Consider the following 15,426-nt stretch of genomic DNA (forward strand, 5'->3'; position numbering starts at 1 on the left):
CATTTCATTTGGAAAGGGAACTCCTGACTGAACGGAGTACAGAACCTGGCTTACTTAACTGACAGTTTCTATTACCTTATTGCTGGAAAAATAAATATTTTGTCATTAAACATATCTAATGAATGCCTTTGCAAAATATCTTTGCAATGAAAATGAACAGAAAAATAACATTTCTTGAATACTTGAAATCAAAGTGGCATAGAAAATCCCATTTACATATAATAATTTTTTAAACTGCATACATTTAAAAAAAAACAGAATGGTTTTCAATGACTTTCTTCACTGTCTTAAAAATTCTGAACAAGAGCTGTCTCCGTAGGATGACACATGTCCCCGATGGCACTTTGAATGAATAGTTATGGCCGATGTTAGAGTTTAGGACCTTTGACCTATGGAGCTGGGTCTTGCGCGTGACACATCATCTTACTGTGTCACACATTCATGCACAGTTATTTTAAAATCCATGCATGAATGACAAAGATATGGACCGGACATGCCCATCAATGCACTATCATGAAAAATGATCTTTAATGTCTAAGTGTGACCTTGACCTTTGAGCTACGGACCTGGGTCTTGCATGTGACACGTCATCTTACTGTGGTACACATTCATGCAAAGTTATTTGAAAATCCATCCATCGATGACAAAGATATGGACCGGACACGCCCATCAATGCACTATCCTTTAACATCTAAGTGTGACCTTGACCTTTGAGCTACAAACCTGGGTCTTGCGCACGACACGTCGTCTTACTGTGGTACACGTTTATGCCAAGTTATTTAAAAATCCATCCATCGATGACAAAGATATGGACCGGACACGCCCATCAATGCACTATCCTTTAACGTCTAAGTGTGACCTTGACCTTTGAGCTACGGACCTTGGTCTTGTGCACTGCACGTCGTCTTACTGTGGTACACATTCATGCCAAGTTATTTGAAAATCCATCCATCGATGACAAAGATATGGACCGGACACGCCCATCAATGCACTATCCTTTAACGTCTAAGTGTGACCTTGACCTTTGAGCTACGGACCTGGGTCTTGCGCACTGCACGTCGTCTTACTGTGGTACACATTCATGCCAAGTTATTTGAAAATCCATCCATCGATGACAAAGATATGGACCGGACACGAAAATTGCGGACAGACCGACAGACTGACAGACCGACAGACAGACAGACAGACAGACGGTTCAAAAACTATATGCCTCCCTTCGGGGGCATAAAAATATCCAAAATCATGCATTGAAAAGATTATAGACATGTAAATGAGATCAACCACATTGCCATAATTATAATAAAAAATATAATATTGGAACTACAATAAATGTGCATAAATGAACTCTCCTAGCTTTAATGCTGTGTCTATAACATACCCCACGAACAAAAGTTTGAATCTGAAACAAAGCCAGTTCATGCAGCTTGTATTTTCACTACATAATCTTAGGATAAAATTGTGCAACATATAATTTCACAAATATTATATGAGAAATTAGATATAATCTGAAGATAAAATTGTGCAGCTTCTAAGTGCACAATATAATCTAAGGATAAAATTTTGCAGCTTGGAATTTCACAATACAATCTAAGGATAAAATTGTACAGCTTGTAATTTCCATGCAATCACAGGAACAATGCAATCAGATACTTGAGAAATATAATCTGAGGATAAAATTACGCAGCTTGTAATTTCACAACTATAATCTCAGGATAAAATTGTGTTAAATGATGTAATTACTTTGTTGTGTACATCTTAGGATATTAAAAAAAAAATTAGAAAATTTACACAAATTTTTCATAAAGCATGAAGAAGTCACCAAATTTCTGTTCTCAGCCAGAATAAAGAGCAGCTGAGAATAATGAATATTCTTCAAGTAATGAAGTATATATAAAGACATTTCTGAACATAAATTTGTTTCATTCATAGGAAGTCATGATTGGTTACACCATTTAGCAAATTTTACAGTCCTTATAAATTATTTACATGGAAAAAGCTACTAAACCTAAATTTTAAAATGGTAAAAAAAAAACACAAGAAAAAAATAAAAAATAAGGAAATATTTATATATCCACAATATTGATCACAATATTGAAAACAAGAGGGTCATGATGACCCTGATTCGCTCAACAGAGTAATATGAGCCACATGTTTCAAATGGCAAACTGATGCTAAAATATTAAGAAGTCACATTCATGGTCACTGAAAGTCAGTTTTAAGATCAGTGTGCAAAACTGTACATGTCATCCAAATTTCAAGGCTGTATCTTAAAAGACAAGAAAGTAGGTCAGTAGGTCAAGGTCACAGTAAGGTGACCCCTAATCACTTGGGGTCATCAGGTAATTATACTCAAAAAGTCTAGGAAATATGGTCAGATAATTTTCGAAGTAATTTTTCCTATATAACTCATATAACAAGCGACCCCCGGGGCAGGGCCACTTTTCACCCCAGGGGCATAATTAGAACAATCGTGTTAGAGGTCCACTAGGCAATGCTACATACCAAATATCAAAGGCCTAGGCCTAGGCCTTGACCTTTCAGACAAGAAGATTTTTAATTTTTTTCCTATATAAGTCTATGCTAAACTTGGGACCCCCAGGGCAGGGCCTCTTTTCAACCCAGGAGCATAATTTGAACAATTTTGGTAGAGGAACACTAGGCAAGGCAACATACCAAATATCAAAAGCCTATGCTTTGCAGTTTCGGACAAGAAGATTTTTAGTTTTTTTTCCTATATAAGTCTATGTAAAACTTGAGACCCCCTGGGCAGGGCCTCTTTTCACCCCAGGGTAATAATTTGAATATTGTTGGTAGAGGACCACAAGGCAATGCTACATACCAAATATCAAAGGCCTAGGCCTTGTGGTTGTAGACAGGAAGATTTTTAAAGTTTTCTCCTATATAAGTAAATGTAAAACTTGGGACCCCCGGGGCGGGGCCTCTTTTCACCCCAGGGACAAAATTTGAACAATTTTCATAGAGGACCATTAGATGATGTCACAAGCCAAATATCAAGGCTCTACGCCTTGAGGTTTTGGACAAGAAGATTTTTAAAGTTTTTCCTTTCGGTTGCCATGGCAACCAGAGTTCTCCGTGGAATTCAATTCTTTAAACACTTTTAAAAGGGGGCCACCCAAGGATCATTCCTGTGAAGTTTGGTGTAATTCTGCCCAGTGGTTTTCAAGAAGATTTTTTAAGAACATGTTGACGGACACAGGACACACGACGCATGACGGACATTGAGCGGTCACAAAAGCTCACCATGAGCCTTTGGCTCAGGTGAGCTAATAAAAGAAAACATGGAAGAAAATATTAGTGTCACTGAAAACTAAATTTTTCCCTTCTTAAGAGTCAGTTTGTAAAGTTAAGACCAAATACAGTATGGCTAATCAAAGAGAACTGTATTGTATAATCATTTTTTCATGAAGATCTTAACTCAATATTGAAACTGCCGATAAACAAGTCTCCACTTTAGTTAAGTGGTAGTTAAGCTGCTACTGTTTTCAAAAGATCCACTTCTCAGAAATTATGGTTTAGAAACTGCTTTATTGTAAAGTATGTTCTCTTTATAATTATAGGATTAAAAGGTATTTCCTCAGAAATAGTAAAGTATGCTTTGAATCATAATACATTTAGCTGAAATAATTGGTTAAGAACTTTTGTAAGTAACCATACCTCCAAGCTGTATGTCTGTAGTCGACCCATGTCCTCGTCATAGTAGGTGTCCAGTGGGCGCCGAGAGTCGGGCGGCGTTTCCTGACACATATGGAATACCTGTAATATACAAACAAGAATAAACAACTGATAAAATCATATTCTGGAATAACAATAAGTGAAAAGTTTTTAACCTACAACTGTCATATGATGTGATATAAAATAACTATTTCCTTTATTTCGTTTTAAGTCATGCTCACACAATTTTAGATCATATGGCAACTTTCCAGTTTTTGATGGTGAAAGAAGACCCCATGTGGTCGCGAAGGCAGAATCACATGCAGGCCAGCAGGCTAGAAGTTAAAAGTAAAAAAAAAAGTAAAAAGAAAAAGTTACCTCTTTAGCGAAGTTTTCCCTTGAAGCCTCATTCAAGTTTCCTCCCAGACCTCTGATGAGACAGATAGCAAAGTGTGACTTGTTACGCACATGACTGAGATGTGACAGTCCATTGAGTACCACACCAACCAGGCTTGTCTCCACAACAAAGTCATTCTATTCAGATAGAGCAATGTCAATATATCAATGGCTATCTAGTACTTTGGACCGAGTCAATACCGATATACATTGTAAGTAATAAATTCTACACATTTCAGTATCCCATGTGTCCAACTGTATCTATTTTTGTTTGCTAGTATTTTGGCAGACAACAATTTATAATGTAAAAATTATTGTTTGATATTTTTTTCACACAGCACAGATATTTCCTTTTCTTACTGATGCCAACTACACTTTAAAAACAAGAGGGCCATGATGGCCCTATATCGCTCACCTGTTATCATTGCACTTGAGGACAAGAAGGTCCTCAGAAAAAATATCTAAGTCCAAAGGACAGTAACAACAAAGGGAAGAAATTTAACCAAAAAGAAAAAACAATTCTTATAAGGTACAGATATGTCAAAATACACCTAAAAATTGGAGGTACCATCCATGTTGTACCACAGAAAAGTGGTCTCAGTTTTTCCCTACGGCCAATAACAAAAAAGTTACTAAAAATAAGCTATTTATAGTAACGTAAAAGGGAAGAAATTGAAATTTTTTTTTATTGTAAGTGAGCAAAAGAAGGATCTGCCGAATAAATCTGTTGACATAAATGAAATTTCAGATCAGTATCTTCATTAGTTACGGAGATATACCCATTTTAATTTGAATTAAAGGGAGGTAATTTGACATAAAATCAGTCCATAGTTATCTACCCTGATTGGCTCAGTCCAACTAATGACAATAATGAAATTTCAAATAAGTCCTATAAGTACTTACTAATATAAATCCATTTTGATTACAATCAGGGGAGGTAATCAGATATAAAATAACTCTGAACCTACGCTTGGATCTGATTTGTCATGGAATCCAAGAATTATTGTTGTTGAAGTTATTTTGGAAGTTTGTATCAAATAAAACCATAAATGAAGTCTCTATATGGCTGCAAAAGCCAAAATAGCCAATTTTGGACCTTTAAGGGGCCATAACTCTGGAACCCATGAAGAAATCTGGCCAGTTCAAGAAAGGAACCAAGATCTTGTGGTGATACAAGTTGTGTGCAAGTTTGGTTTAAATCGAATCATAAATGAAGTTGCTATTGTGCAGACAAGGTCAAAATAGCTAATTTTGGCCCTTTCAGGGGCCATAACTTTGGAACCAATTATGGGATCTGGCCGGTTCAACTAAGGAATCAAGATCTTATGGTGACACAAGTTTTGTGCAAGTTTGATTAAATTCAAATCATAAATGAAGCTGCTATTGTGCAGACAAGGTCAAAATAGCTAATTCTGGCCCTTTCAGGGGCGATAACTCTGGAACCTATAACGGAATCTCGCCAGTTCAAGAAAGGAACCAAGATCTTATGGTGATACAAGTTGTGTGCAAGTTTGGTTAAAACAAAATCATAAATGAAGCTGCTATTGTGCAGACAAGGTCAAAATAGCTAATTCTGGCCCTTTCAGGGGCCATAACTCTGGAACCCATAATGGAATCTGGCCAGTTCAAGAAAGGAACCAAGATCTTATGGTGATACAAGTTGTGTGCCAGTTTGGTAAAAATCAAATCATAAATAAAGCTGCTATTGTGCAGACAAGGTCAAAATAGCTAATTTTGGCCCTTTCAGGGGCCATAACTCTGGAACCCATAATGGGATCTGGCCAGTTCAAGAAAGGAACCGAGACCTTATGGTGATACAAGTTGTGTGCAAGTTTGGTTAAAATAAAATCATAAATGAAACCACTATCGTGCAGACAAGAAATTGTTGACGGACGGACGGACGGACGCACGCACGCACTGACGGACTGACGACGGACGACGGACGAAGGGTGATCACAAAAGCTCACCTTGTCACTATGTGACAGGTGACCTAAAAAAAGCTGAGTGATATTTCTCTTAAATAATTTCTAAAATTTGATGATGAACAAAGTAATGAAATCTTAAGCAAACGTGGAGAAGTATGATATCATAATGTAAAACTTTAAATTAAGTTCACTTTTTATGAAAATTATAAGCAAGTCAGAGCATTTACAGCCAAACCATTTCAGGTAAGGTATGTGATGTAAGAAAAATGAAACAAAATTTTCTTAAGTTGTTTATATGCAAACAGACTTCGTGCAAAAAAAGGATGTGAGACTATGCATTACTCTAGGCTGAAAATAATGTTTTAAAATATACTCGCTATAAAATAGACAATGTGATTAAAAGCTGAAATTTGTGACTATAGATATTTGTTTTCTTCAAAAAGTGAAGTGATTGTACTAATATATTATTAAGTCCTTCCTGTAATTAACCTATCCATGCAAAACTAATGAGCCCTTCATTTAAAACTTGTTCTTTGGAATAAGGTCAGTAATTCAGTTAAATTCAACTGCCATGGTGTAGTTGAAAGTAGTCCAAAGAAATAGATCCTTTTTTTCATTTTTTTTTTATATTTTCATTTACAACGAGTGCTTCCATCACACTTTTTCACTACCAGAATGTATTCTGCACAGAATGAGATGGCTTTCATATTTGTTTGTTATATTTTATTTTCAATGCCAATGATGGCAGGTTTCACAGATTGAAACCAAAAGTAGGGGTTTAATTTGCGGACAAGAGCGAATATGCATCTTTTTCAGGTAGCAGACCACTATTTCATCAGAAATTATTCCAAGTACCTATCTTTTATGTTTTTGACAATTTGTAGTAAAACTTTCATTAAAAATAGGTGCAGGAAAAATTAATGTTTGCTAAAGATACATAAATCAGACCTGAAGTGGTCACTTGTTGTATAAAAAGAAAAGATCTGAATTAGTGACCTTTAACCTCTTAAATATGTGACTATTTTTGTAGACTTATATCTCACCAATGTCTTCAGTAAACAAGAAAAAGGACGACTTTATATGAGCCGTGCCATGAGAAAACCAACATAGTGGGTTTGCGACCAGCATGGATCCAGACCAGCCTGCGCATCCGCGCAGTCTGGTCAGGATCCATGCTGTTCGCTAACAGTTTCTCTAATTCCATTAGGCTTTGAAAGCGAACAGCATGGATCCTGACCAGACTGCGCGGATGCGCAGGCTGGTCTGGATCCATGCTGGTCGCAAACCCACTATGTTGGTTTTCTCATGGCACGGCTCATATATAAGACAAAATCAACCAAAAAGAGTTATTCAAAACAACATCATCTACAACAACAACAGTACATTGTACATTTTCAAACAACACTGCTGTCAGATCTTACTGCAGGAAAGTAGAAATTAAGACAATCAAGTAAATATTATAGCACATTTAAAAAAGAAAACTTTGCCCTTTTATATATTTCTTTAAAAAGGATAGAATTCTAATACATGAAATTTAAAAGGATAAGTAACATATGTTGCTTTTTTGTTCAAACTCTAGGTTCACAAAGTCCTTATAGAAAACAGAGATAAGAAAAATAACTTCAGATACAACTAGAGTTGTCACAAGAATGATGAATTATACCCCCACAATATGGCCTTGTCACAGAACTAAGCCAATGTCAAAGCCGAACTTGCTTGACCTTTGACCTACTGACCACAAAATCAACAGAGGTCATCTGCTAGTCATGATCAACCTCCCTATGAAGTTTCATGATCCTCCGCCCAAGCGTTCTCAAGTTATTGTCCGTAAAAGGTTTAAATGACCTTTGACCTTTGGAACTCAAAATCAATATGAGTCATCTGCTTGACATGACCAACCTCCAGATTAAGTTTCCTGATCCTAGTCCCAAGCATTCTCAAGTTATTGTCCGAAAACTGTTAAAATGTTCCGGGTCACTGTCACCTTGACCTGTGACCTAATGACCTCAAATTATTAGGGGTCATCTGCTAGTCATAACCAACCTCCCTATCAATTTTCATGATCCTAGGCCCAAGCATTCTCAAGTTATCATCCGGAAACCGTTTAAATGTTCCAAGTCACTGTAACCTTGACCTTTGACCTACTGACCTCAAAGTAGAACTTGCCCTGTATTTCATGATGTTACACCTGTGTACTAAAATTTATGATCCTTGGCCCAAGCGTTCTCAAGTTATCATCCGGAAACCATTTAACTGTTCTGAGTCACTGTGACCTTGACCTTTGACCTACAGACCTCAAAGTCAAACTTGACCTGCATTTCATGATGTTACACCTGTATACCAAAATTTATGATCCTAGGCCCAAGCGTTCTCAAGTTATCATCCGGAAACCGTTTAACTGTTCCTAGTCCCTGTGACCTTGACCTTTGACCTACAGACCTCAAAGTCGAACTTGACCTGCATTTCATAATGTTACATCTGTGTACCATAATTTATGATCCTAGGCCCAAGCATTCTCAAGTTATCATCCAGAAACCATTTAACTGTTCCGAGTCCCTGTGACCTTGATCTTTGACCTACAGACCTCAATGTCGAACCTGACCTGCATTTCACGATGTTACACCTGTGTACCAAAATTTATGATCCTAGGCCCAAGCGTTCTCAAGTTATCATCCGGAAACCATTTAACTGTTCAGGGTTACTGTGACCTTGACCTTTGACCAACTGACCCCAAATTTGAACTTGACCTGTATTTTCTGATGTTACACCTGTGTACTAAAAATTATTTCAATTGGTCAATCCTTTCTTGAGTTATCATCCGGAAACCATGCAAAACCAACGGACCGACCGACCGCCAAGCTCACTCCTATATACCCCCCCCAAACTTCGTTTTGTGGGGGTATAATAATTTGGTGAAATATTACAAGAAATATGTTCCCTGACCCATAACCTCTACACTGGAGGCCGACACATTACACTGTGATTAGTCTCGGGAGATTGTATTGGGACTCTAATTTTTGGTTTTGGTAAATTGCCATTAACATCAGTAAATTAACATCAGTACATTAACCTCAGTAAATTATTTAGGGAAATTTCTGCTGAACAAATTAATCTTCTTTTGAAGTAATTATGTTAAAAATATTTCTATTATTATGGCCTTAACTAAAGTATACAAAAATTCCAATAAACAATCAAACATTTCTAGTTGAACAATCACAAAAAAATCTCATCACAAAATACTAAGAACATCTTCACAAAGGACGGCATCAGCAAAGCAATATCAAACTGAAAACACACAACTTGCTGAATGATAATTCAATTAGGTTTCACTCTATATGGAATTGTTAGAAAAGAACAAGAGCTGTCTCCGTAGGATGACACATGCCCCCGATGGCACTTTGAATGAATAGTTATGGCCAATGTTAGAGTTTAGGACCTTTGACCTACGGAGCTGGGTCTTGCGCGCGACACATCGTCTTACTGTGTCACACATTCATGCATAGTTATTTTAAAATCCATGCATGAATGACAAAGATATGGACCGGACATGCCCATCAATGCACTATCATGAAAAATGATCTTTAACGTCTAAGTGTGACCTTGACCTTTGAGCTACGGACCTGGGTCTTGCGTGTGACACGTCGTCTTACTGTGGTACACATTCATGCCAAGTTATTTGAAAATCCATCCATCGATGACAAAGATATGGACCGGACATGCCCATCAATACACTATCCTTTAACATCTAAGTGTGACCTTGACCTTTGAGCTACGGACCTGGGTCTCGCGCAGGACACGTCTTACTGTGGTACACATTAATGCCAAGTTATTTGAAAATCCATCCATCGATGACAAAGATATGGACCGGACACGCCAATCAATGCACTATCCTTTAACGTCTAAATGTGACCTTGACCTTTGAGCTACGGACCTGGGTCTTGCGCACTGCACGTCGTCTTACTGTGGTACACATTCATGCCAAGTTATTTGAAAATCCATCCATCGATGACAAAGATATGGACCGGACACGCCCATCAATGCACTATCCTTTAACGTCTAAGTGTGACCTTGACCTTTGAGCTACGGACCTGGGTCTTGCGCACTGCACGTCGTCTTACTGTGGTACACATTCATGCCAAGTTATTTGAAAATCCATCCATCGATGACAAAGATATGGACCGGACACGAAAATTGCGGACAGACCGACAGACTGACAGACCGACAGACAGACAGACGGTTCAAAAACTATATGCCTCCCTTCGGGGGCATAAAAAAGAGAGCTATATGAAGAAAAAGCATTAACTTTGTATGATTTTGGTTTAAAGTTTTTAGGTCACAGAGTCACAGTTTAGGTCATATTATGGAGACTTTGCAGCTTTCACTGGTTGAGAAAGACCAAAGGTGCATCTGTAGGCATTATTTCAGGCACCGGCATACACCTGAAAAGAACCACAACCCTGCCAAAAGCCATCTGGATGACTTACTTCAAACGATTACATGGAAATGGCTCAAACTCAAAAAAGAGGGACTAGTGATTTTAAAGTAGTGACGTAAACCACTTTATGACACAGAGTGTCTTCTCCCCCCCACCACCCACATACACACTGTATAAAAAATGATCTATACTCAAAAATGTTATGTTATATTTCCATGTTAAAAGTAACACAGCTGCTACAGTCTATTTAAACCAAATATCATACAAAGTATTATTTGTTTTTGCAAGCTAAGAAATAAACTCAAATCACTCCTTACTTTACTTTTCTTAAGGAATAGAAATGCAATATATTATTCAGGTAAATAAAAACAGCTCAAAACACTGTCATAACTTGTGCTTACTTAAAGAAATACCCTCAGTTAAAACAAAATTGAAAGAAAAACATAAAATAACTTCACCTTTCACATAAAAAAGATACACTTCTTTAAAACAAAACTTAAGTCATGTCTCAGATTCATCTCCTATACTGGGAAATCATTTAATTTCGTGGGCATGAACTTTCGTGGTTTTGGTCAAAATGGCAATTTCGTAGGGATATGAATTCATAGATTTCAACTTTAGAACATAAAATGAACTGGAATTTTACAAGTTCGTTGGGATTAAAGTTCGTGGCTTGGCTCAATCACAAAATCCACGAAAATTAGTCCCCAGGAATATCAATGACTTCACAGTAATCTTCTTTCAATCATTTGGTAATATACTAACTGGGTTTAACATTACACTGACACAAATATAGGTCATACAGTGATTTTTGGAGGAAGTCTCCAGGTGCCATTCCTGGCAATATTTCATCAATGGCGGGCACCTAGGTAAGAAGCACCAACCTTCCGTATGCCAGCTGAATGACTTCTTCACATGAAAAAATTCTACACATTGAAGTGAGGTTTCAAACTCACAGAGGTGAGGGGCAAGTGATTCGAAGCCAATGAACTTAACCACTCAGCCAAGGAGGACCCCTAAGTAATAGCATAAAAATCAGAATGTATGTATACCTGTTTAAGGACCCAGTCAAGCGCCTTGTAGAAGTAGTCCTCAATATAACCAGCCAAAACTTGCTGCTCTGACTCAGGTACCTCACTGATCCATGAATGTATCAATGCCTTCACATCTGTATCCTCATCACTGAGTAAAAAAAACATTTAAAATGATTTTTGCTTTTAATACATTTAAAATTCTTTCACTTCCATCAAGTTTGAAGTTTATCTAAAAGTTCATCTTCACAAAGGTTGAGACTGAATACAAAACTCAAAATTGAACTATAAGAAATGTAAATGGTAAAAGTCAATGCATACTTTTTTTTCAATGTCATTTGTATAAAACATTCATTAAATGAGTAACCTTGGGTTAAAGTAAGAGTGTTTTTCCATTTAGTAATACATGATAATTCTATCATACATGACATTAATTAAATATTAACTCAGCATGGACACTACTACTATTTACCAATGAAAAACATGTGAAAAGTTTAACTCCAGACTTGCTGTTGTCAAACAAACTTTATATAAACATTCTTCGCACACTGTTTTAGTAAAATGTCTGGCTGCCACTTTTTTTATCTAAACTAAACAGAATTGTATATCTTGTATACAAGAAAGATTATTACCTCAGGAAGATCATTCCCATTCTGGAGATTGTAGCCGGGGATGCGCAGCTCAGATCGTGTGTCTCAAACAGGAAGTTGACATTCGGTCCAAACTGGATACGCTCTCCCGATGGCATGGTGAGAAGACGGTTGTCATCAAGGACAGAGTTCAGGGACTCAATCCATTCGGGATCGATGTCTCCATCACAAATAATCCAAGACTGAACCTCTACAAAGAGTTAAGAGAGCTATGACTTAAAAAAATGTATAAAGACTTTACTGCCAAATATATATCTACTGGCAACTTTTGTTACAGAGAATGTAATGCTACCCAAGACAAATATTGACAAATCTTTGTTTAAAGACATGTTTTAGTTTGTATGTGGGTAAAAATAAAGCAACTTATATTTATTTGATGGTGACACGCTCATGCAGCCTGACACTCTTCATCAGCAATAACTTAGGTATTAAGTGATTGAAACTTACTGAAGATGCCAATATAGTCATGTACATAGGTCTATATTATCATATGCTAGAAGTTTATTGGTGTTATATTTCCCGTTTCCGTAGAGAATTTTTTGGACCTCTGATGGTCAATGATGAGTATTGTATGCATCTCTGAAGTGTCATATACTTGTATGTTGATACAGTAAGTTCTCCATATCTATAAAAGTATTGTACATACCCTGAGGTTCTTTCACCACCTGTCTAGCACTGTAAGTCAGTACACCATCAGTCCATTCTCTCGTATCCATGTCAATCTGACCTAGCAACTGGGTCCTCGGCATTGCCTTGGGATTCATGGTATAGTGCTTTACCGTCTTGTTCAGTTTGTGAAGTCCAAGCCTTAAAATGCGCCACAAGGTGGACTTGCCAGAGCCACTAGGACCAACTACCACCACACCAGTCCTCTGTCTAAGCTGTTCATACAGTTCTAGTGCTTTCTTGATCTGCAACATACAACATATTATATGAAGATTTCTAACAATGCATTATCTATTTAAACAGTAACTTAAAATAACTTAAATAAGTAAAGAAAGCCTTTAAGGAGGTAGGTTACCTTGTTACCAGGATAAATTCAAATTAGTTAAACCGCAGTAATTTTTAGTATTTTGTTTAATTTAATTTTTTAACTGCTACAATCTCAATTTTGTTTATCTCTGGCCCTTCAAGTACAGTTTTTATACAGGTTTGAAGAACATGACCCTCCAAAGGTATTTTATAAAGAAAGAAGAAGGAAAATACATATATTTAACAGTTTTCAGTGTATTTTGGTTTCATTGTTATCCGTAGAAGTCTGCATAATTAATAATTTTACTAGTATGCGCGTTAACTTTCTAATAAAAGCTTAAAATGTATATGTCGAGGGGCTCGTGTTTCCATGGTAACGCATTTTCTCTCATTTTTAAACAACTATGTATGAAAATGGGTTTTTTCTACGGCTTCAGTGCCATTCTGTTAATGACCAACATGGAATATTTGGGTAATATTATTAGCAAAATACCAAGAATTTTACATGGTACCCTAAGTTTAAAGTGACCATGGCAACAGAGATGTTTAAAATAGCTTATATCTTGCTTTTTATCCTAATTTCTTATTAAAAATATTAAATAAGATTATATTTCTTGTTAATGTAGCTTTAAAACATTTTATTTCTAACGTAAGTAATATTTTCGTGTTATTTGCATTTATTTAAACAAATTTCACAGCTTAAAATACTTACAGCAGTACCCCTCGTCTAACATTTTTTATGGAAAAATCGTTCTGCATGCTGCTATTATTCTCATGGATATTGTTGAAATGCAAATAAAAAGCCGAAGCTGTATTCCTTAAATAGACCAGTGTCAACGCTTTTGAATTTTACATTTAGATATATAGGTTACGGGCTTCGTTTCCATGGTAACATCAATTTAATTCAAGAAACCACAATTTTCTACTGAAATTTGAACAATTTTAGAGCTTAGTTTTAATATATAAGTAACAAATTATCAACGGAAACTGAAAAATAGGTATTACAAATCAAACTGCCCAATTTTTATTTGAAAATGGCCGTATTAAGTAACCTTTCACCCAGCTATATTCCCAATAACATTGGTTACCATCATCCATGTTCTTACATTCCGCATAACATTTCAATATAACTACATAAAAGAAGCAAAATATTGATTATTATTCAGAGTGAAAGACACATAAAAAATAATTCAGCAAATAATGGCTGTTTAAAAATAGTTCATATAAAGAAAATGCACAGAATTACGTACTTTCAAAATAAAAGCTATTAATTTTGCGCAGTAACAGACACGTAACGTCACGACATCAATGACGTCATTTTAAAGCAACAATGTTTTGAAGCGTTTCTGCGGCAATTTATTCATTATTTCTGCATTATTAAACCATTAAGCATCAGATCGGAGACAGGTTCATGATTTTTTTTCTGAAGAATGGATATACAAACACATTTAGTTTGTCGTAAACGTCGTCGTAAATCATCACGTTAGCTTCCAGTTGGGCATGCGCACATACAAATATTAAGGTAACCTACCTCCTTAACAAATACCACTGTAGTTATCTTAAGAAACTCTGAAATGTTTCAATTTTATACTAAGCATGCAATTTTAATAGTGAATACAGAATTGAGAAAGATATAATCTTTTGTGTGTAAAAGTGGAAAACAATTATACCTGCATTTCATTGGCTACCAGATTTGTTTCCTTGCAAACCGTTCTTATTGCTTCTGCCAGGGTCTCATACTCTATGTCCTTAAATTCTATGTTGGGGAACACATCCCTCACCAGAGCATCAAACCTACAGTATATACATGTAAAATATTTATCATTGTGTCCAATTAAACACTTTAACAATCTGTTACTTTGACTCAAGAGTGATTTGAATAATCTTTCATCACCATTAAGCTAACAAATAAGTAAAACAACTGTATCAAAATTATTGGTTAAAGATAATTTTCAATGTACCAGTATTTATATAATGACCTAGAACTGTCCAAACCACACATGAATAATTCACATCTTATATAAACATGCATGAACACTTAAATAAACTAAAAAAAAAACCAGAAAACTTTTTAACCATGCAGTAACTTAGAAAAGCTCGTAGTTCAAATCTCTTTCAACACTGTGTTGCCTTACTATTAGATATAACAAATATAATAAAATCATACAGGTTTAGAATTTAATAAAGGAAATCTATATCTTCTAAGCAATTTTACAAAATTAGGTGCTTGTACCTGACACTGTCTGAGAAAGTCAGTTTGGAGATGGTGTTGATCCTCAGTGCCTGCACAACCAGTTTGGCTTCCATACCACCATCTATCTTCCCTGAAACAATTAAACCATGAA

At 36.1% G+C, this 15,426-nt stretch overlaps 1 protein-coding gene across 1 annotated transcript in view; it reads right to left on the reverse strand.

The window, feature by feature from the left end:
* LOC123557214 (cytoplasmic dynein 2 heavy chain 1-like) overlaps positions 1-15,426 on the reverse strand; it is a 105,789-nt gene that overhangs the window by 51,020 nt on the left and 39,343 nt on the right. The window contains exons 34-41 of the mRNA XM_053544602.1: positions 15,315-15,405; positions 14,752-14,875; positions 12,756-13,020; positions 12,092-12,299; positions 11,481-11,610; positions 4,051-4,206; positions 3,676-3,774; positions 1,379-1,399 (exon numbers count right to left, since the gene is read on the reverse strand). Coding sequence (XP_053400577.1) covers positions 1,379-1,399; positions 3,676-3,774; positions 4,051-4,206; positions 11,481-11,610; positions 12,092-12,299; positions 12,756-13,020; positions 14,752-14,875; positions 15,315-15,405 — 1,094 coding nt within the window. The remainder of the gene's footprint in view (positions 1-1,378; positions 1,400-3,675; positions 3,775-4,050; positions 4,207-11,480; positions 11,611-12,091; positions 12,300-12,755; positions 13,021-14,751; positions 14,876-15,314; positions 15,406-15,426) is intronic.

Source organism: Mercenaria mercenaria, chromosome 5 (genome assembly GCF_021730395.1).
Source record: "Mercenaria mercenaria strain notata chromosome 5, MADL_Memer_1, whole genome shotgun sequence".
NCBI classification, from domain to species: domain Eukaryota; kingdom Metazoa; phylum Mollusca; class Bivalvia; order Venerida; family Veneridae; genus Mercenaria; species Mercenaria mercenaria.